This window comes from Hippopotamus amphibius, chromosome 10 (assembly GCF_030028045.1).
Source record: "Hippopotamus amphibius kiboko isolate mHipAmp2 chromosome 10, mHipAmp2.hap2, whole genome shotgun sequence".
Classification (NCBI taxonomy): domain Eukaryota; kingdom Metazoa; phylum Chordata; class Mammalia; order Artiodactyla; family Hippopotamidae; genus Hippopotamus; species Hippopotamus amphibius.
Window position 1 is genome coordinate 25,210,033 of NC_080195.1, and position 23,554 is coordinate 25,233,586.

Consider the following 23,554-nt stretch of genomic DNA (forward strand, 5'->3'; position numbering starts at 1 on the left):
TCTGTGTGGTCCATGGACTCAAATAATTCGATGTGGTAAAAGATATTTAATGTCTCATTGAAGTGTGAAAAATACACGTTTACTTTGCAGTTGACTAAGAACTGTATCCCACTGTTCTAAAGTAGCAATGTTTGTCCTAAATGAGGAAGAAAAAAAAAAAACCCATATCATCATAACAATCGTCCCCTGCTCTGGAATATTACTAGCTTGTGACTCAAATGTTGACAAAGAAGAACAAGTTTGTCAGAGAGACAGTTGAGCTAATAGAAAGAGCAATTAGCAAAATGAAAAAAAAAAAGCATGAGAAATCATTAAGAAGGCCATTTCCCTTTTACATCATATAAATAGTATGCAAATATTTAAGTCCCTTTTCTAAGAAAGCCTTCATTGTTTGTAAGTAATAAACTGCTTCTTATAAGACATATATTTTAAAATCATAACACCAAACAAAAAATGCCATTTTGGAAGAAATGTTTTGCTGTTCCTTGTGCTGATCTAGACACAGGCTGTCTATAGAGTGTCTCATGGGACCCCAGGGCTGTAAACAAGTACCTCCCAGAACTGCTTTTTGCCCTTTACTTTTAAGAGTAGAAACGGTTCCAAGAGAAGACAAATTTTGCTGGTTATGTAGCTGATTTTATCAATGAATACAGAAAATTTATAAAAATAGGTATAGTCTTTTATTTATTTTATTATTATTTTATTTTATTATAACTTTTATTATCTATATAGTATTTTATGCTTTTATACTTTATTACTTTTGTAATGAATAAAAGCCTAGGAATCACAAGAGTAAAATTCTAATTTCAATTACTAAATATCTCTTTCATAGATATAGGTAAATAGTTATAAGCCAAGATAAAATTAGTAAGAGTTTTCCAACATTTCAAAGAAAGATAAAAATGAAAGAGTGTATCGAAAAAAATCATTTCTTTCAGGTCTGAAGGATTTTATGACTCTCAGTGTTTATTGTTTTAAAAGTAGAGATTCACTTTCTGATCACCAGTATATTCAACTTTATATACCTATAGCTAAGAATTTAAATTGGTCAGTTTTAGACTTTGGTTCTGCTGACTTGCTGTGAATACAGCCCACATATTCCTCCCTCCCCATATTTTTCATAGTGAATGGGGATGACCAAATTTTATAGTTTCCTGTAAGATTTTCTCTGATCAAAATAGAAAAGACCAGAAGCTGAGAATTATAATCTGTAAAATATAAGGTGCATTTATTATATGAGAAAATCCTGTTATTCTGTCCTAGTCATAGACATATAACCTAATTATGTTTTGGTAAATCTCCTTGAAAAAAACATTTAAATTATAGTTCCTTCAGTGCTTCTCCTTTTTAAACAATTGTACCCAGAGTATCTGTCTCCTCTATTTTACTTTTTTAGAAAAGCATCTGAGACCACTCTATTTTAATTGTAATAATGAAACATGATCATTTTTCATTGTAGCCTTTGCAAAGATTTACAAGCTGAGTGAGTACATATGATAGTTTCCGAATACCTCTTAGGAACCAGCGCAGTTATTTTTCCACATATTAATTTCAGCTCTTCTGTGGCCCTCCCACATCCTATACAAAACATGCTATCGCCTAAGTGCTGTTCATTTGTTCCATTTTGGTTTTGTGCCAACAACTGTAATTTTTTTCACCCACACAGCTTTTCATGAAATTTTAAGCCCAATCCAGAAAGATATACTTGTATATTTTTCTAATCTTAAAGTGAAATGTTCGGTATTCCTCTAATAGTTATTAAAGCAGCAAACCATGAATGAACATTCTGTGTCCCCCAAGCTAGTCATGTTCTAGTTCTCAGCAAATTGCCATTATAATTTTATTGTATCTTTTTTTTTTTTTTTGGTAATTATAATCTTGCAGAAAAGTCTTAAAACTTATTATGAGATCTTGTTGGAAAGAAAGTATTTGACATCTATGATTTTGATCAGTTTCATCTCCCTTTTGCACCATGTCTTTATTGATGCAACAAAGCAAGCCAGTACATTAAAGGAAGAATTGGAGTCTATTCAATATCCAAAATATTTCATGCCTTTTTTGTTAAATTTGTTGCATTGTTTTTAATCCCTGAATTAAAAATATTTATAACATTAAAAATAATCACTAGTCAGAAGTGAAACAAAGGGCCGTCATATACCATGTCTTACAATAATATGCTGTTCACTGGACGACTGGAATAGAAACAGAAAACATGAAAATGTTGCATTGACTCATCATGGTCCTGTGTGTGAAGCCAGTTCATAGTTTCCATATGGTCCATCTGTCTAGAGCAAAACATTTCTGAAGCATGAACCACATCATTCAAAATCAGCTTTATCCCTGACTAAAGACATGACTCAGAAATACCACAAGCATGCAAGTTTCCAAGTCGTCTCTCTGGTCACCTAATCCACGGTTGTCTTCTTGGGAGTTGAAGTCGAAGACTTTAGAGCAAATCTCTTTTGTGTCTCCGTTTAGAACAAGATGTTTCAAATGGATTAACCGTATAACAGTGAAACACTTCTCTGAGGAGAGGTTTGCTGGTTACTTGGACTTCTCCCCTGGGAACTGTGTGGGAATTTCCGCGGTGTTTCTCATCTTTTATACTTCTCGTCTCTCTATAGTCATTTAAAATTTATCCTGGGGGAAGAAAGAAAAAAAACAAAAACAAACAGTTACTATTCCAGATTGCATAAAGACCAGAAAAGAATCATTCCATCTTTTACCCTCTGGTGCCCCATGCAGTCACATGATTCAAAGAAACAAAACAATTTGAACCTGACATTGTCCAGATTTTGCTCTTGGTTTTCTCCCCTTGTTCTCGTATATCTACTCTTCTGAACAGCTTTACTTAGAGAACGATTTTGGAAAATGTTGATGTGATTTTTTTTTTCATCTAAAAATGATTTTGTACCAGACCGTATGTATAAACCCATGATGCTGTCCTGTGGGCAGATGTGGCTTCCCCAAGTGGGGAGTAGAGTTTTAACCACTAATTTTGGTGAATAGTCTTGAGTTCTCTCACTTCAACTCTCTGGACAATATATTTATAACATAGAGTTAATCTGTTCTCCAAATTTCTTCCCAGGGAGTCAGTGAAATTGAATGAATTCATTTCTGCTAAAGCACTTGGAACTCTGGGGAAGCAAGATTTCGTTTTCCTTATAATAAAAAATAAATGGTAGAATTACATTCTCTCTGTAGACATTGGAAAAATATATACACCTGTCTTAACAGACTGTGTTATCATGTTTAATTCCCAACTCTTCATTTTATTTAACACTAGCAGTTTTTATTTGATTTGTTGAGGCCGCCAGCTAGCTTTATAACTTTGCGTTTGGCGTTCATTTAATCATGTAATATCTCTGATCATTAACTTCCTCATATATAAGTAAAAATAAAAAAACAGGAACAAAAAACAAACAAAACATAAGAAGATGGGAGGTGCCTTTAAACATGAACTTATGATTTTGTCTAATTAATTTTTATGAAACCACATAGTATATATAAGGACCTATATTGTATTACACATTATTATCAATAGTTATGAAAAATATATAACTATAGGAGATAAAGTCACAACAAGTGTGTTATAACAAATTAAACTCAGTAAATGAAATATTAATTAATATGTGCTTATAGAACAGCTACATCTATGCCAGGCATTTTTGAAAACACAGGAAAAATATAAAGCATGGTCTCTGGTCCCTGGGGACTTAGTCTATTTACGGAAATGGAGTAACTAAAATAGTACATCAGTTAGAGTGACTGTGTCCCAGGTGGTACAATGCTGATTATTATGGTAATGAGAATTTAAAGAAGGAAAAGAAAAGACTGGAATAAGTTGAAGACTTTATAAATATAGTCATCATTTATGGAGTTTTTTCCGTATACCAGGCAGGCACTAAGGCTGCTGTAATCTTTCCATGAGACACAGTGATATACGTACCTAGACCAGCACCTCCAATCTGGGAAGTAAAACAAAACAAAACAAAACAACTACGTTAGACAGGAGAGTCAGTTTCTGAGCTCTGAAAGCCGGGCGGAAGACTGTGGACATTGTGATAGCTAATTGGGAGTCATAGTAACTTCTGGGGAAGGAGAATGATACCATAAACATAGCAAATGCTTATAGGGAAGAGTGACTTTCATACAGGCTAGAGACATCTGGGGACCAGGTAAGATGAGGAGAGAAAGTCAAGACACTAGCTAAGGTTAAAGTTTTGTAAAATCCCGGCATAGTAATGTTGCTAAGGGTGTTGATATTTATATATATAACATATTCGTAGCTGCATTAACATAATGAAACAGGGAGATGGTGGTTCAGATTCGGGTTGTGTCCTGTGGCCTCATCATCATGGCTATAGAAGGAGAAGTTTGAAACAGAGCACAAAGTGATGTATTTTGGGTTAGACCTGGAGCCCAGCCAGCTCTGGAAGCATTCAGCCTTCAGAGTGGGTGCAGCACTTCCCTGCTGTCACATTTAACAGGGAGAGAAACCCTTGTGAGTGGGCAGGACTCTTGTGGCTTAGATGTAGACAGTCAGCTCTTCAGATGACCACGTGTTCTAATTCTTCTGTGTCCCTCTTGTATCTGGAATCCTGCTATGTACTTCCTAGGTATTTATTAACTCATTTTGACTTTCACAAAGACAGGCAGAAGGAAATCCTTTTGTTCTTATGAAAGCCAATTAGCTGCAGTTTGGCCTAAAATCAGGTACACTAAGTGTTCTTAATAACTTGGTTCCTTTTTTTCTCCTGAAATCAGTTAGCCAGCCACATATATTTATTGATCTCCTTCTAAGAGGCAAGTTCTGTGCTTGTGCTTGGTATGATGTAGTAAAGAAAATCACATGGTCTCTGCCCTCATGGAGTCTGTAGGCTATTGTGAGTAGCAGATGTATTTCAAGTAATTAATTTAATTATAAATGATTGCTGTGCTGAGTGCTATGAAGAGAATTTAGGGAGCCAAGAGAATGTATGATGGGGGACCCCAACCAGCCAGAGGCAGAGACTCCGTGGGGAAAAAAAAAGTGTATGCAGCCCTCAGCTTGAGAAGCATGTAGTCTATTTAAAAGAAAATGCACCATTCTGAAATATTTACATTGAAGGATTTAAGTCAAAACTGAATATTTAGATGTTTCATTGTAAAATGAGGCCGGAGGAGCTGGAACCGTGAAGTTCCGAATCGCTAAGCTGTGTGATGAGACAGGGAAGGGCATCCCCCAGAGAGGAAAACCAAACCACGAATTAGCCGAGTCCATAAGTCATTGTGTCACAAGGACGCGGAGAGGCATGGGATAGAGATTGAGCCAGTATCCGATGAAATTGTCTGACACCAAAGTAAAGGATACATCATTTAGAGTAAATAATGGCAAGGATTTTCATCTACAGATGAGCATTTCAGAACAAGCTGTACAAACAGAGCTTTGGGAAGGGCACCAGGGTTCAAACGAGGAGGGGTAATTCAAAAACACTGCCACCCTCATTAGCGGGATGTTATGTCTTGGACGTTGAAAAACAGCATTGGAGACTCAGGACAATTTAGATTTTTTTTTCCCCCTCAGTATTTACCCATGAGTCCACTGTGGCCACTCGATGTATACTGTTATCTCAAGAACTGAGAACTAGTCCCCAGGTCATAATAAAAAAGAAATGGGATGATCCAGACTTTTGGATCAGTGATGGGGAGGCATAAGGTTGGATCTGAAGGAAATGTTATTGGAGGAACATATTATATTTAATATTTTCTTTAATGATGCTGAAGAAGGCATCCCCTTGAGGAAATAAATGTCTTTTGCAGATGATACCATAAAGAACATGAAAACACAAATTAGAAAAGCATATACAAACCTCAAGAAATTTCACTTCATAGTAGATAACAGAACGAAGTTCATCTTGGAAAAATGTAGCCTAATTGTAACAATCCATTTGGGAAAGAAAAATCTACAGCGCAGATACTCAGCCAGAGAGTGGGCGAGTTCTAGTCAGAATCCTGAGCAAAGGGGTGAGAAAAGTCAGCCCTTGCAATGTGATGCTGTAGAAAATCAAACTAGCACTGTTTGACCTAATGTGTACACAGCCAACTCTGGCTTACAGAGTAAGAGCAGAAGTCCTTAATGCCTAACACTTAAACTCACCGATAATCCTCAATCTGTATCTGTTGGCATTTCCATTACTTGATATTTGTAAACATGGACATCAAAGAAATTGTTTCAGATGGTAAACAATATGAAGGAAATATCCCAACTAATAATGAGGTAGAGGGAAAAGACAACAGGGTCTCTTCTTCTTTGGACGATTGTCTAAAAAGTTGAATATCTCATGGTAGAGTGATGACTAAACAGAGAGGAAATATCATATGTAAACCAGTTTCCCTTCTCTTGCCTGATCAAAGGAGGGCCTAATGAAAATTAATGAAACCAAGAAATAAAGAAAGGAAGAGAAAGGATGTCTAAGGATGCTTTATAAATTGACCATAAATTTTAAAAACCACAAAACTATTTATAATGGCTTATAAAATTAGCCGACCCTAAATAACCAGAAGTTTCTCGGAGTTCTGGAAAAACCTTTGACTGCGTCTAGTGTCTCCACCAAAAAAAAATGGGATGTATTGTATTCTGTTAGTATGTAAAAAATACACCAAGCACTAAACTGATTCACAGAATTACATGAATTGATGATCGATTACATAGTAAGCATATCAGGATAGTCGCCATGTGTTAAGGTTATTATTAAGAACAGTTTTTATTTCACAGATGCTATGCAGAAGTCTAAGTTACTAGATTGTAACAGCTTTATGGAATCCTAGGTAAAGTGGTATTTCAGTAACAGGATATAAATTTGAGGTGATAGGTGATAGACTTATTATTAAAAAGCTATAGAGTCTTTTCCCAATTCCAGACACAATGTTAAAGGTTTCTATTTAGGGGAGGGAGTCTATGAGGAGGATATCGGGAGCTCCTATAAAAAACTATTCAGAAGCCTACAGAGGAGAGAGCTGGTCACAAACTATAAAAATGAAAGCCGGAAGTTCCGTATTGACCTGTATTTGGCCAATCAGTTGACTGTATGAGAGTCTCTTTATTGGACATGGCAGTCTGACCCTCAATCACGTTCAGCTTAACTAATGTTTTATGAGAGTCCTTCATGAGCTAGACTAAACATTAGAGCTATAAAACAATCAGAATATGGTCAGCATCCTCACAGAGAGATAGTCACAACACAGATAGGTAAGGGCAGAGGAAGAGATCAGGGCACCATGCAACGTGAGAGTCAAATAAGGAATCTCTCCCCCAGGGCAAGGACGTGGGGAGGTGAGGAGGTGGCAGTCAGGGAAGAGTTGATGCTTGTGGGAAGAGATGCTGTTTAGTTCAGACAGAACTGTCTGTGAGTTTTCATCTCATGCTATAGAACAAAGATTGTTTATCATGTTAAGAGCAAATACTAAAATTAAAAAAAAAAATTTCCATCTGATCCGTAAAACAAACGGTATATATAGTTTTGAAGCTACAACAGGGACTCGATTATTATTCAAACAGATTTTCTAAGACATAAAATTCTTGGAAGGTACTCAGACTCATGCCAAAACATATTGTTCAAAATCAGATTAAATTTACCGTGCTCTTAATCTCCAAAGTAATAAATTGGATGCTTATGGTACAATGCTAATAGAGAAATATGTCAGCAGCCAGTCTCCCTATTCTTTTAGAAGTAATTCCATAGAATTTAATCAGAGCCTATAGATCAGATGCATTTCCTTTGCATATGCTTCCTCTACCCAATCAATGCAGTCTTCAGTTTGCTTATGCAGAAACTGTCTGTTTCCACTTCCGTCCATCTGATTTGGCAACAATTGTAGATGTCCAAGAAAGTTACATAACGATTATAGCTGCTGAACCCTTGAATTGCTTAGGAATAGGTATTTGAAATTTGTTTTGCCTCTATGATTGTCTTAAAAATCTATTCTATCAGAAATGTGTTTTGGGAGATTTTCTGTTTTTGTTTTCGTTTTTTAAGTTCTTGAGTCCTCCCTGACTGCTCATACATCCAGAAGAAATGATGTCAGGGTTTTTGCACAGTGATTCCATGTGTGAGGGTGATTCCCAGAACCTTTGTGCTAAAAGAAACCTTTGATAATCACTTAGTTAAATCCTTTTGTTTTATCACTGAGGACAACTGAGGACCAGTGAAGCCAGATGGGCTTCTCACATCCAAGCAGCAAGATTCTGTGATACCAGGGTAGAGGCATCACATCTCCATCTTTGGAGATCAGGATCCCTGACTTCCTAAACTGTACAAACAGATCTCTTAGGGATCTTGTTAAAATGCAGATTCTTATTCAGTAGTTCTGTACTGGGGCCTGAGATTCTACATATTTACTAACAAGATTCCAGGAGATGCTGGTACTATTGGTCCTTGGACACCACTTTGAATAATAATAAGGCTTTACACTAAGAAAATCCAGCTGAGTGAAGGCAAACATTAGCAAAAGGATAGTTCTGTTTCAGATATAGCTGATAATTCCAAAAAGAATTGGCATACCTTAAGCGGATCTAGTGTTACTGCAACAAATATTCTATATCATCTTATGATAGAGATAAACCACCATCTCATAATACTAGTTTCCTAGGAAATGTCATTTTAGAAGTTCATACTAATTAGAAAATTGATTGGGTAAGGTGTTTGATCCCCTTTATCTAGTTGTCCTGTGCCCTCTGATCTCAAAAGTGTCATTTGAGATGCATAAATGGCAGTTTTCTAATAAATGAGTTTCTTCTCTTAAGGGACTCCTGATTTCTCAGCTATTTGTAACTTACATGATCCTTAAATAAGTGAATTTCTTACCTTTAATGGTTCTCTCTCTCCCTCTTTCACTCACACACACACACCATATTCACATATCTTCTACCATGTTCTTTGTATGAAACAAGTAGATTATTGTGTGATAAAATTAAGAATTTAAATTTTATCAAGAATGGAAACAGGTAAGATGAAATGGTCATTATAGAATATATTCTTAGTTCTGGAATTACCTCCTTAATTATAATGTATGTCTGTATGGATTTATAGTCCTGGTTCAGAAACAAACACACAAATAATAATCCACATACTTCAAAAATTCTTATGTCAAATAAGTTATATGGAAAACAAGATTCCATGTATTTTTCTTAAATTACCTGTGCAGGCACTCTTATTGAAGCATGTAGAATGTCATCTTCATGAGAAATGACCCAACCTCACAGGTTATAGTTCTTATTTCTGTATTTCTCTAGGTAGATCTTCCTCTAGTAGTTGCAGCAAAAATATTATAAACAAAAAAATAACCAGTTCATTTATAAAAAAAGTTCTGAAGAATTAAAAAACTATATCAATACAAGATGTTTGTCGTTAAGCTTACTGATATTATTGTTACTGATCATAATTATACTTTGTTTACACAAGTACTTATGGGGTTGAAAATCTGGAACTGCTAGTATTTCTTCTTACAAGCCATCTTTCATGAAATAGGTGAAGGAGATGTGCCAAATCACTTGAGAGCACTTTTTGGCATTGAATTTGGCTTTAAGGGTAATGAAAAAAAATTAACCTTGCATTAGCAAAAATGAACACTTTTATTCACTTCTCTTTGATGCCAAAAAGATGGTGCTTATTTTTATTTACTCTGGAGAAGAAAGGATTGTATGTAACTCCTGAGGTGTGTGCATGATGGTTGTGGTCTAGATGTACTATTAATAATAATCATGGCTATTGGTGTGGAGCACCTATAAGAAGTATATTTGCATCCTGGAACTTTTCGATGACCCTGTTTACTAGAGTATGATATTGGGTAAAATGAATCCATTCTGAAATGCTTTAGTTACTGGAATTACAGCAACAAAAAAGAATGATTGTAAAGGACTTCCATATTTAGGCACAGCCCCATTGCAAGACCTTAAGAATCATATTCTACTAAGATTCTGGAATTTTGATAGGCAAATGTATGTGTGTGAGTAAAATGTAAATTTTATACAGTTTCAAAACAGTTTCAAAATGCAAAATGACATTTATTAAATACTTCGGTAGAAGAATAACTGTTTAAATATTGAAGATGTGTTTGTCTTTGACTGGGGATAATTGGATGAAGTGAAATTTGTACTAATAAAAATCTGCCTCTTTCTTTCACCATTAAAAATAAGACCTAATTTGTAATATCTTTAAAACAAAAAGGGATGTAGTTTTTCTTGTCAGTAATCACTAGAGTATGAAAGCGCTTGAATTCTATTGTAGTTTGATGATTTCACTTATAAAGATACCTATGAAATGAAGTACAAAATTGTGTCTACAAAAGAAAAAGCTCAGAATCATTGAAACGATAAAAGATGACGGATGGAACCATGTAAGCTCTTACCAAAACCAGTGTTGTACCGTAGTTAGGAGTCAATTGATCAGTGATACCTTAGGAAATGACCAAGGGAAAATGACTTAGCTGCCCAGACCTTGCCAATTCTTTTCAACTTTTCAACCTCACTCTAGTTAAATTTCAGTTAACTGATCTCATGAAGACTGAAGCAAACAACAACAGAAATATACACCCCACAGTTTTCATGGGACATGGCTTTCTAAATGTTTGTCTTCTTTCTTTTATGTTGTTCAGCTACCAGGTCATTTGTAGGACTCTCCATACTTCGTAGGAGGAAAGTTGCCAGTCTGAAAGTTCAGTGTCTTTAGCGTTCCATTGCTTATTACATTTTTACCCTCTAGGTGCCAACCTGGATTCACTGGAGCAAGATGTACTGAGAATGTGCCCATGAAAGTCCAAACCCAAGAAAGTATGTTAAAATAATCTGAAATTTCCTTTCTCCCCCAAACTACAGCAACAATCGCTACCACTTGGTGCTTTTACACCTCAGGTGTGACTGATTCCTTTTGTTCTAATTATGGTTTAACCTCTCAGGGCATAAACCCATCCAATAAGACCTTGTTTAACTGTATCTCCACACAGACCCCAAAGGTCATCAATTTTTATAAAAGAATGACCCATCAGGTTGGTCAGTGATGCTTCCAATCATGGCAGACCAGCCAACCAGAACTCCTTTCCTTCCAAGATTTTGGACCAGCACTCTCAACCAGAAAACCTAATTAAAGAAAACATCCCCCTTCATTTTAAGGGGCTCCCTTTGAGAGAACTCAGTCACTTCAAATGCTGGGCTCTTTCTATCACTTTTGTCCACATGTTTAACCCTTTGGGGGAAATGCCAGAGTCTGAAAGCCATGATGAGGACAAAGACTCAGTTCCTGGGGGTGAACTCACCAAGTTCAGTCAAATGTCACTGAAGGAGCTTCTTTCTAGCATATATTCACCTCTTCTCTTTTTCTCTGTTTTTTCTACCATTGTTTTTTTGTTTCTTCTCTCAGGTGCCCAAATGAGTTTACTGGTGATCGCTGCCAAAACTACGTAATGGCCAGCTTCTACAGTACGTCCACTCCCTTTCTGTCTCTGCCTGAATAGGAGCATGCTCAGTCGGTGCTGCTTTCTTGTTGCTGCATCTTCCCTCAGATTTCACCTAGAGCTAGATGTGTTTTACCAGGTCTAACATTGACTGCCTCTGCCTGTCGCATGAGAACATTAACAAAAGCAATTGTATTACCTCCTCTGTTCGTGACTAGTTGGCTCTGAGATACTCATAGGTATGTGAGGCTCCGATGTTTCTGAACTGGATCTTGAATAATGTGATACAAAATGATAGTCTATATCACACAGTGCAATGATAATAAAGGCATTTAAAAGTCTCACTTTTATTGATAAAATAAAAGCATTCCACTGGACAGTCCATCTTCTTTATCAAATGACCTCATCCTGAAAAGGATGTTTTGCTAAGTTGTAACCAGTACACACTTGAAATGATGGTAAGTTCATTTCGGTTCAGAATGTGTTATTTCTAACAAATAAACAGAATAAAAAGAGTTCAGATGTTTCTCTTCATTAACCAAAGAGTTTGCATTTAAGTTTAAAAAAAAAAAAGCACTGAGTAGGAAAATTAAAAACAAACATTTTACAGCAAAGGAGATAGCCAGGCTTCTATTGACATTGTTTAGGAAAAAAGTGATTCGGGCTAAATGATTTTTAGATGAATTGTTAAATCATTTATTTATGTTCTTCTAGTCTCAATAACAATTTTAGGGAAAAAAATTTTTTTTAATGTTTATTAGTTACTTTGAACTATCACAGTTCACTGCTAGAGATATATTTTTAAATGAGAACTGGGAAATTTTGATTGATTTCTGTGGCTTCATGAAGTCTTGAACATCATTTCTAAAAGACCCAGTTCACATTGTGTATACTTATACGATTGCATGGATAACTGAACTACATATTTGTTCTTCTTTTGTGAACGAGGGCTATAGCTTTTAATTCTGGAGCTTTCAAAGCATCATATTTAAAATGGATTCCATATAGTTATCCATTTAGATCAAAGGTTGACAAATTTTTTTGTGTAAAGGATCAGATAGTAAATACTTTTCCCTTTTGCAGACTATACCATCAGTGTCAGAACCACAGAAAACTCAGCCAGTGTAGCACAAAAGCAGTTATAAACAATGCATGAACTCATATGCATGGCTGTGTGCTGTTGCAACTTTGTTTGCAAAGCATCCCGTAATGGATTTGTCAACCTCTGATTCAGATTGTCAATTTCTCATCCCGAAAAATATTTCACATAGCGTATTAGGGTATAAATTCATGTAACACAAGAAACAGTGATAGCAATTGGTCACTTGGGGGCCCGAAAAGAATGAGATTTGTCCCTTACTTGTATGCATGCAAAAAATAAGATTCTGTTCCTCATGTTAACAGACATGGAAGAATAAAGAAATTTCATATGCATTATGGGGAGATTAGATCCATACTATTCAATCTTTTTTTTTTTTTTTTTTTTTTTTTTTTAGTGAGGTGGTACTTATGTATTTAGAGAGGCTACATATCAAAAATTATGTTAAAGGCCATTTTATGTTGTGAAAAATTGGTAAATTGGGATTGCTAAATTTTCAAACACCCCTTTATTCAGAATCTTTAAATAAAATGCCCTTAGTGGGCAGAATTGTTCTCTCTACAGCTATAGATGATTGTTACAAAGGTAGATAAGATGGAAAGTAAAAACAGAAGGTAAATAATAGAATTTTACTTAATATAGTAAAGCCATTCCTTTTAGAAATGTGTTTGTATTCAAATGACACAGCTTCAGCAAATCCATGTGACTGTGTAAATTCAATACAATTATATTTTAGAATGTAATAAAAATTCTGAACGTGTGCATTATACTTAAATTTTGGGAATATCATTGTGCACTGAAAGCAATGTTGAAGTACCGGATAGAGAAAAGCATTAAAAAATGAAGATATTCCCCCCAAATAATAATGCAGTGAGATCTGACAGTAGTAACTGGAGAAAATGTTCTGAACTTCTCTTTTAGACCATTTTCTCTTTCATAAGATATAATTTTAAAATAGCTACTGTGTATTTAATCTGAGTGTGATTCCTTGAATAAATTCTTTAGTAAGCTTTCAGTGGCACTTTTGGAAGATGTCCAGGAAAGCAGCAATTCATATTTAACCTGATTTAACAAAGATCGATAGGAAGCACATTTATAAACAAAATCTGTAGCAACTGTGCATCAGCGATGCCTCATATCTGGAAAAGCGAGAGCTTCCCAATTCCAAAATTGTCTTGCCCAGAGTTAATTTTCTAACTTCCATGTCTTAAATTCTCAATTTTTATTTCTGCGAACCTTCACATAGAAGGCAGGAAAATAAATGTTTGCTGCTCTAAGAACTTTATATTCAAGTAACGATGAAGGCTACACAAAAAACTAAAAAGTGTTGCCACTGTGGTGATGTTTAAAAATTGTTTGTGTTCATAAAGTTTGAAATGCATAAGGTACATTTTAAAAGAAAAGACATTCCCCAGCTTCAAAGAGAAACATTGTTCAACTTACCAAACCATATTTTCAGTTGAAGAATCACATTCTAAAAGAATGTACAATTTTTAAAATGCTTATTAATACATAACTTATATTATTAGGATTGAATACAATTTGTCTGGTCAGGGTGTCCTATGGGACATTTATTGATTTATAAAAACTGATTTAAAATATAAAAGAAAGGAATACATATATATTTTATAGAGCTTTCTTGAAGGTAGCCATTTTCCTTGAAATAAAGTTTTATAATACTTTCTAGGAAAATATTGTCAAGGTTAGTCAGCTTCAGATTTCACCCTTCTTGACACAGAATTCCTACTTGAAAGGATTGTTCATCATTGTGTGTGTGTGTGTGTGTGTGTGTGTGTGACATAGTGTGTGTGTGTCGGTGTGTGTGTATATATACAGACAATATAATCAATTTATAGACGTAGAAAAAAAGCACTCACAGCTTCAGGAGTTACAGGCAGTATGGAGCAAATAGATCATATATAAACTAACCCTTAATAGGAAGTAATTATAGAACAGCCTAAATTATAGATGATTTTAAAAGGGTACAGTTTTAGAACTTGTAGGCATATTCTCAGAATGAGTAAACTTAGATAGCCTTAAAAGTATTTTTGAATCATAGGTTACTAGTGCCTAAATTGTGTTGACTTTTCTAAATGTTTTAAAAACTCGCTGAAGTTATTAATTTCTTTATCAAACATGTGTATCTTGCTGAAAGTAGAATAGACACACTCAACCTATGACAAAATTATTATTAACTCCAGCTGAGCGTTAGTGAGATTTCATTGTGTGTGTTTCCATGAATGTATCGATACTTGCTCAGGCATATGGAAACTTGGAAGCAAGGAGAGTTTCCTATTACATTTCGAAGGGCTCAGTGGCTATATGGATTGGTATGAGAAAAACAAAAGCATCTACATTTGTAAAGGTAAGTCGAAAATTAGAAGTCAGACGCTTAAATTGGTCCCACTTAGGACGTTGACAGGACCACTGTAGAAACCTCAGAGGGGCAGAAGGTCAAGAGGACACATACCCCTTTGAGATTATTTGCATCAGGAGACCCAAGATGTTAAGGAATAAAATTCTGAGTGTCTTCAGATTTTAACAGAAAATATAATTGCATGTATGGACAATTTCAATTTTTTTAAAAAGTTGTTTCTTCGTTCTTCGTTCTCTAATGCAATTGAAAATTTAAATTAACCTACAGGTTAATCAGCACTCTTCAAACAATTATAAAATCCTAAAAAGCAAAGGATTAGCGAGTCAATATTTAATAGTTTCTGAAGACTCATTTAATCTTTTATATTGCTTACTGCACAGCAGGAAATCACATGTAGAAAAGGAAACTGAATTGTTTACAGTAACCTTCGTGTTTTTGAATTATTAATTTAATTTGAAAAATGGAGTGGCTAGGCAGAAGTTCAATAGGAAACATACAATATGTAAGAAGCCTAAGCCAACATTAGATTAAATAGAACAGATAGAAAGTAATAACCTCTTCAGAAAATGAAAAGTGTTTATGTATTCGACTTTTCTTGACTCTCAATGAAAGAGATGTAGCCACCAATAGTAAAAATAAATTAGGGTAATATTGCTACAGGACTAGTGTGACCAATGCATGCTTCCTCTGCTTGTTTTCTTGTTAGGGCTTATGGCCAGAAGAGATTCCAGTTTTAAGTACCAATTTCCCTTTGAATTATTTGAAATGGGAGCTGCCTGATATGAATGACTTCCCATGAAATGAAATTAGACTTAGGCTCACAGACTTACCTATAAAACTGTAAATGCAGTAATATGTATGCATGGGCATGCTACTGATTTTATTGAAGACTTAACCAAGCTTTCTACGCAACTAATAGATAATTAGCAGTGTTCACGTAGGCATGGAATCATGATTCTGTTCTCTGGAAAAGAGCTTCTGTAGTTATCTCTTGATTTTAACCCTTAAATTATTACTGACGTAGGAGGAAAAGGCAGGAGACAGAGGGGGTTCTAGGGAGAAAAAAATGAGTCACTTTCTCATGGAAATGGGTAGGGAAATTTATTATCACTTCCTTGGAAAATGAATTTTGGTACCTTGATGTTCCGAAGTTTGTATGGAGGAAACAAATGGGGAAAAAAATGTCCATTTGTCAAATTGAGTGTTGCACAGAGGCAAGAGAAATTTGTTTGGATTGGAAAAAATTGTTAATTTTGCTGTGAACATTGTGCAGCCAAAGTTACCCTACATCCTCTGGCTTTAAATTTATGAAAAATGTAGGTGATTTTGCTGGAGTACCCTGGACTCAAGGCAAAGGGAACTCTCTATTATATAAAGTGCCTCTTTATCATTGTTACTAGATGCACTATTTTATATATATATATGTATATGTATATATACATATATATATATATAATCTGGGAAACTTCATTTCATTAAGAGATGGCAAGTTTTTATAAAATCTAAATTCATGATATATCCCAGGAACTGTCAGAGTTTTGGGGGCCGTGAAATTAATCAAAAGTAAACCTACATGCATGCAATAAGTGGCCCAGAGTAAACCTCCAAATACCTCTGTTCCCCAGGCTGTTAAACCCCTCTGCTGTTGGGCGACATACTTCATGTCTCCTTTATTCCACAGGGTCACCTTGTGAGGCATGTGTCAATATCATAAGCATTTTGTCAGCAAGAAATTAACTTGTCCAAAGTCACTGAGCAGGTAGATGGCAGAGAAAGGACCTGAAACCAGGATGACTCCAAACACACTTACCTCCTCCTTTCCCTCATCTACATGAAGAGCTTTGCTTATGTCCAAACTGATGCTTTTGTAAGAGAAATACCCCACCACACGTTTTGAGACTTAAGAGATGCCTTGTCACATTTGATGACTGTCCTGGTATCTCTCTAATCAGTGACCAAGGGGAGAAATATAGACCCCTCTGTTTGGGAGTCTGGAAATGGAACCCCTCTGTTTTCACCTGCCCCTCCTTTCCACCTGCCTCTCCACCCACACACAAATAAGGAAGTCCTGAAGGGCCCCAGCTGATGAAATGTGATTAACAATTTTTTGTTTCAAGAATGGAAAGTGTCACTTCCAGAGGTTTGTTTTTGTTTTTGTTTTTGTTTTTGTTTTTTTGGTTTTGGGGTTTTTTTTTGCTTTCTTTGCTTTGTTTTGGCCTCATTTTTCCCATTTCATCACTTGAGCCTGTGCAGGTTCTACCATTCCTGCAATCCCAGTGTCTCCTCAGTCAAGTCTGCCAGGACTGTGGGCTGTGAGCACACGACTTTGAGTCCCTTTCCCAGCTCTGCAGGTTCCCCGGCTGCCTGTGCCCATCAGCTGTCATCTGGGCGTTGGAGCTCAGCACTGTGGAGTCATCGTCTAATTGGCTCTTTGTGATTTGAGGAAGTAGTAAATTAAAATTAACTAAAGAACCCAGGAATTGCATCCTCCCCCTGCCTTTTTTTTTTTTTTTTAACCATTTGAAACAGGCTTTCAGAGCTGTCCTATGCCACACAGGAATTATATGGAAAACTGGAAGCCAGCTCCCGTGCCCCAATGTGCCACCTGGCGTTTTGAGCAGAAGTGTTTGTTACATGTCATGTAAATGGTGGAGAGAGTAGAAGATTTGCAAAAAAACCATTTTTTTTAAAAGTAACTAAAGCAATAAGAAATATTAGAGCATAGCACAAACAAAGGAAAAATAAAAATCCAACATGACAAAATTTTCCAACCCAATTACTATCCTCTTGGCTTCACCTCCTGGCTCTGCCACTGCGTGTCTTTGGGTAAAATGTTTTTTACCTCCCTGTAACTTCACTTCTGCCTTCTGAATAGAGAAGAATGAAATAATGCCAAATGCCATCCCTAATGATACATACAGTATTTCTATTCCCAGATAATGAGAGAGCATAGAGGAAAGTTCAGCCATACTTCTCCCTCAGTAAGGTCTTTTAAGGGTTAATAAAGACACAGTGTGCTGGTATTTGCACACCTCTTAAAAGAGAATTTCCCTCTGTGGACTCGTGGGGGCGTACCTGAGCACTGCTTCCTTAACCATCCACCGTTTGTCTGTTCGATGTGCACGCACAGAGCCGTAGTAGTCGTGTGTAATGTGTTTTGGAGTGCAGTGTATTGCTCTTTTCTGAAACTTTGTCCCTTTCTTTCTTTTTTTTGTCAACTTTCTGCACTGGCAGAGCATCTTGGGATTGAATTTATGGGTACGGACCAATCATCATTCCTTTAAGCCTGCAGAATTTAGAGCCTATGAGCCGAAACCTTTTTTTTCTCCCTGTCTACTCTTCCCTTTCAGTTCCTAACTAATCTCCTTTCTCTTTAGAAGGGATCATACAGCTATAACAATGATTTCTTTGCTTTTAATCTATGGTTAGTTTACCAACATGGTACTGAGGGCAGCAGCGTTCAGATTCCCAACTTTCGATGAGAGTTTAAAATCACCTTACCTGCTGCAAATTCACATATATCCCATGTTCTTTGACCCACTGATTGGATCTGGCCATGCTGTTGTTTCAGAGCTGGAGTACGTTGGAGTGGTTCATAGGGCTGTAGGAGGAACCAAAGCAGGGCCCTGAGAACGAAAGAAGCTTTACATACATCAGTTTAAGAACATGCCCCATTTTAGGCGAACCGGAAGTTTGACGTACAATGTAAAAATCATCTATTAATATAGCAGCACAGAAAACTCTTACACTGCAACATAATATTATATGCATAGACTTGGATTACTCTGGTTTCCTGGAGATATTCAAGCACTGCTCCAGTCAACTTCATTATCTCATGAGCAAGGAGACAGAAAACAGAACGAAAGAGCCTTGTGCTATTTTAGTTGGAAATTCTAGCACTAATAGAATTAAACTTGAGCCACTATATCCCAACAAGTAACCAAACAGAAATTTGCACACTGTAAATGTAAAATATCTCCTATGAGGATTTGAACTGAGGGCATACTCCTTTGGAAAGACTTCACCCTAAATAGCTGGGAGAAAAGGCCAGTCTCGGAAGGAAAGAGAAGCCATTCTCTTCTTCCAGAGGCTCCACGGTGCAGGCCCCCAGGCATCTTGAATGCTGCCTACAGCCCTGGAATGTGACTGTGGGTCAATAAAGCAATGTCCTAATTAAAGGACTATCTGGTCCCCATCCAGCTGGTGTCAGTGACATCATGCGATGAGAGCATCTTCTAGCTGTTGCTTTCTTTTCAGTGATAACATCACAGTCTACACCTAATGTACTTTACATAATTTGTGGAAAGTAAGGCTGTTGCAAGCTCTATCAGTACCAGGGATAGAAATTCAATTAACTGCCCATTGCCCCCAAAAAAATTCCAAGAGAAAACTATTCGTTTGATGGGAAAAGCCCCACATTCATGCGAGTGGTCCTCTGCACATCAGAGGACATCACCCAAGAAGTAAGGAACCCAAGAGGTCCCACGAACATCCCGCAGGTGGTGGGTGGTCTACACGAGGGGATTTATCTATTCAGGTTACTTTCCTCGGGATAAAAATTATCCCACTTCTAAAAAGGCTTATTGGCCTTACCTGAATGGAGAAAAAAAATACCACCATCACCTTCCCTCTTCTCCCTAATAGCATCTTTCCTGCTTTATCACTTTAGGATATAATTATTAAATTTAATATTTCTCTTCCCAAACAATGAAGTCAGGTGATGGATATTTCAGATGTATAACCTCCCTCAGTAAGATCTGAAGGGTTAGCAAAGGCACTGACCTGGTACTCACATACCTCTTAAGGGCACACCTTCCAGAGGTTCCAAAGTCCCCAGCCAGCCAGAACATTCCATCCTTAAAGGAAAATCAGACCTTAAAGGCTGATAAAAATTGAGACAGCCAAGGCTTCTGTCTCTTGGCCTGGCCAGATCAGCCTGAAAAATGTGCTTGATCTGGTTCATTGAATGCATCCAGCCACAGCATAAAGACTCAGAAGTGTTTCAGCTCATTAAGGCATATCCACCAACGGGACTGATGGGTTCTTTTTTTCAACACTGCCTCTAATTTGCTCTTGTCCTATTGACCCTGTCACATAGGAAAAAACATAAGGAGGGGGCAATGGTTTTTTAAAAACCCATTGTTTATGTTATTGTTTATTGAATATTTCTCTTTGAACACATTCATTTTGTGAGGGTCACCTGATCTAGTAAACCACTGGAAAATCAGAAACTTAGATGAAAAACATTTAATGCATTCAATCCATGCTGATGTGAATAATACAGAATCTTAATCCACATCTGTGTTCTAGGGGCCTTGGTTTTAATTGGCTCATTTTAGCACTTTTGTTTTGCCCTTTGGCCTTTACTGGCCTGCCTTTCCATTTCCATGATTGATTTTCCTGGAAAATCTGTGTCTTCCGACATAACCTAGGAAGAATCGGCAAGTCATCGTATACCATTTGTTCACAAACCCAAGTCAGTCTATTCTTTGACAATTAACAACCACCAAAAAATTTGTCAAAAGAGTGCCTGGGAGGCATGATGCCCTTCCCCCTTTAGCCCATGGATAAGTCCTCTTTTTGCAGTTTGCAGGAGCAATTTCCCAGGTTTTTCTAAAGATAGAATGGGAAGATGGCAGTACTACCAAGTGCTTGCCATTTGAAAAGAAGAAAAAATAGAGCAAGTGAAAGAGGTACAGTAGCGTCTTCATTTTCTAGGCAATGATACATTTACACTCCTAGTTCTTAAGCAATTCATCACAATCAAAGGATCCCTGCTCTGTGTCCTGCATCCCGGGAGAAGGACCAGTGGGGCGATACCTTTGCTGCTTAAACTTAGTGCTGAAAACTGATCCAGTCCAGGCGGAGGCTCCAGTGGCATCAGCTCACAGATTAACACCTTATGAAATTGAATTCCCTGTCCTGTGGCTATGGGGGAGGGGAGGCAGCAGACACTGGCAATTAACATACAAGCATTCACTTGCCACGTCCTCATCTGACTTCTGCAGCACAAAAATATGTGACACCACTCTACGTCTCCTGGTCCGTTGTCGCCCCTGCAATGCACCAGCTGCTTTGCTTTCTAATTGTGGCTTCCACGTGACCGCCAGCCTAGGTTAGGAGTTATGCTGTATGGGATAACCCTTCCGAATCTGCATCCACCCTCCTTCCCACCCCGGCACTTCCTCCCTCTGGTTTTCTTCTGTGTATTTATTTTTCCTCCCTTAGTATCAGCCATGCTGTGCCAGGGACTTCAGATGGCTCCTTCACTTTTTAACCTCGTTTTCCCTACTACCTGGCTTCCTCCCTCTCTCCGTCATTCTGTCAGTCCCTCTGTCCTCTCGGTTTGTTTTCTTTTCCCCTTCCAACCCTTTTGGTTTGTTTTCATGTAATCTCTGCGGCATTCTGGTCTTTTTTACCCGCTGACTTCTTTCTCCTCCTCCTGTTAATAATCAGTGCTCTTATTAATTTGATTTGACAATGTTCCTGACCTGTTAACTGGAATTTGATTACCATGGGCTTGGCTTGTAGGAAATGTTTTGTTTAATGATAAAGTCTACTGTATCATAGAAATTACATTGCACTTTTTCATTTCAAGACTTCCAGCGACTTGCCCTCTCTCAGTAGAGAAAAAAAGTGTGGCGGCTGAGACAGAGATGGTAAAATGAAAATGTTCCATGAGGCCCCATGTTGATGTCCAGATAAGAGACCTTCATTGGTAAAATATTCCCCAGTTCTTGACCAGCTTGTTAATCAGAACAGCAAATACAGCTTACACGGCTTCTTATGCATCCGTCGAGTTCTCTTTCTCGTTGAACGTGTGACTATCTCCCAGTAATAAATGTGATTGGACTGGTTGGAAGCTTAGTTCCTAAGAGGATCGGTTTCGCCATTAAATCAGCCAATCTTGTTAAGAACCTGACCTACTACAGTATAAGCCAGTTATCCCCCCCAAAAGCCGATTTGCACATAGAAAGCCTTCCATGAATCAGAAACTGGTTGCATTGGGTTTACAGCAGTACCTTCATCTGACAGTTCTAAGCATCTCACCTCCTTAGTGCAACTGACATTAGCTAATTTATCAAGTTGGTCAATGCAGGAATGTACGATCTATTCCGAATCGTGTATCATTTGTGCCACTGGTTTTGCAGTGCCACAGATTAGGTCTCTAAGTACAACTGGTGAAGTAATGATAATTGTTCCTCAAAGGACACATCTTCATCATGGGCCAGGATGATCCCACCCATCATATTGGGGTTTCTCTGATACAGTGCCCTGCTACTCCATGTCACGTTGCTTATGTTCCCATTTTACTGTTAAATCATAAGGATCCTGCCTCAGTTTTGTTGCTAACTACAAGTCAAGCTCATGTTTGCAAATGTCTTTGAGTTTCCTTTTTTTAAAGTTAGAAGTGGCTCTTCGTAAAGACCACGGGAATACGAAATAGCTGGGAAATCCAATGAGGCTCAGGGTGGGGGAGGGGAGGGGGCTAGGAGGATGGGAAGAAGGGAAGCAGGAGCTGGGGGAGGGTCCCACGGGTGCCAAGTGCCAGCTCCTTTATTGGCGTTGATTCCTGTTGTCTTTGCAAGAGGTTTTTTTAAAAAATAAAATCTACTGTTTTAACCAAATCATTATTTTATAATTAATGTGTATGATTTGCCAGTTTAGTACATCTATATCCATAGCTTATCATTAACGTAGTTGAATAATACCATTTTTTAAAATTATAAATGCCGCCCCCCCCCCAAACGGGCTTTGCCATGTTGTGCTTAAAATGCAGTGCGGCGTATACGGCACCTTAAGCACATCTGCAAAAGGAGTGAATTGTCCCCTGTGTGTTTTCTGGTGAACATGAACAATGCTGCATGCCGACTGTTCAGTTGTAAGTCCTGGCAAGGGTCAGGGACCCGTGGTGACGTCCTGTCTCATCCTTTTCCAGAAGCGGAGGAGCTCTATCAGAAGCGAGTGCTCACCATCACCGGCATCTGCATCGCGCTGCTGGTGGTCGGCATCATGTGTGTGGTGGCCTACTGCAAAACCAAGTAAACGTCCTCTCACCTCCCCTCTCCTTAGCGCGCGCGCGCAGCCCGGCCAGCCAGGGCTGGGCAGAGCCCGGGCGCCACAGCCTACCCTTGCAAAAAACAGGGCTGGGGCGCTGCAGAGGGATTGTCTCCTTACTTTCTCTCCTGAATCATCCATTTCGAGGATCTTTCCGAATCGCATACATTAGAAAGCTTTGCCTATTTGTGTCCAAGTGTTCAGACGGCTTCTGATAATTGACCACAGCCCCATGACCAAAGAAAGGGTGGGGGGGACAGGGTTGCGTAGGGACACACGCAGGTGTCTGTGGATGTGGGCGCATCCTGAGAGGAGCGTGGTAGGTGCCACAGGTGAGCTTGTCGTGTCACTGCTGAGGACACGTCCAATTGCACTCAGACTTATAGGATAAAGGAAGCATTTTGGTGATGGTTGAAATGCAGGGTTTTTTTTTAAACGTGATCGTGATTAATTTTCAATTCCATCTAATTAGGTTACTGGTCAAATGCTCCCGAAGTGTGAGATGTACAAAAGGAATCTCACAGGAGGAGAATCAAGCATAACTTGCTTTGAAAGAATAAAAGAGAAAACATGAAAACAGATTGGTGTTC

At 37.7% G+C, this 23,554-nt stretch overlaps 1 protein-coding gene across 9 annotated transcripts in view; it reads left to right on the forward strand.

Annotated features, from left to right (window-relative positions):
- Window positions 1-23,554, forward strand: part of NRG1 (neuregulin 1) — a 1,000,105-nt gene that overhangs the window by 968,033 nt on the left and 8,518 nt on the right. For 4 of the 9 annotated variants that reach the window (XM_057696615.1, XM_057696613.1, XM_057696616.1 and 1 more), the window contains 2 exons: window positions 10,743-10,810; window positions 22,846-22,948. In XM_057696615.1, the coding sequence (XP_057552598.1) occupies window positions 10,743-10,810; window positions 22,846-22,948 (171 nt within the window). Of the gene's footprint in view, window positions 1-10,742; window positions 10,811-11,396; window positions 11,456-18,140; window positions 18,165-22,845; window positions 22,949-23,554 lie in introns of all 9 variants that reach the window. The other 5 variants (XM_057696608.1, XM_057696612.1, XM_057696614.1 and 2 more) reach the window with 3 other exon arrangements.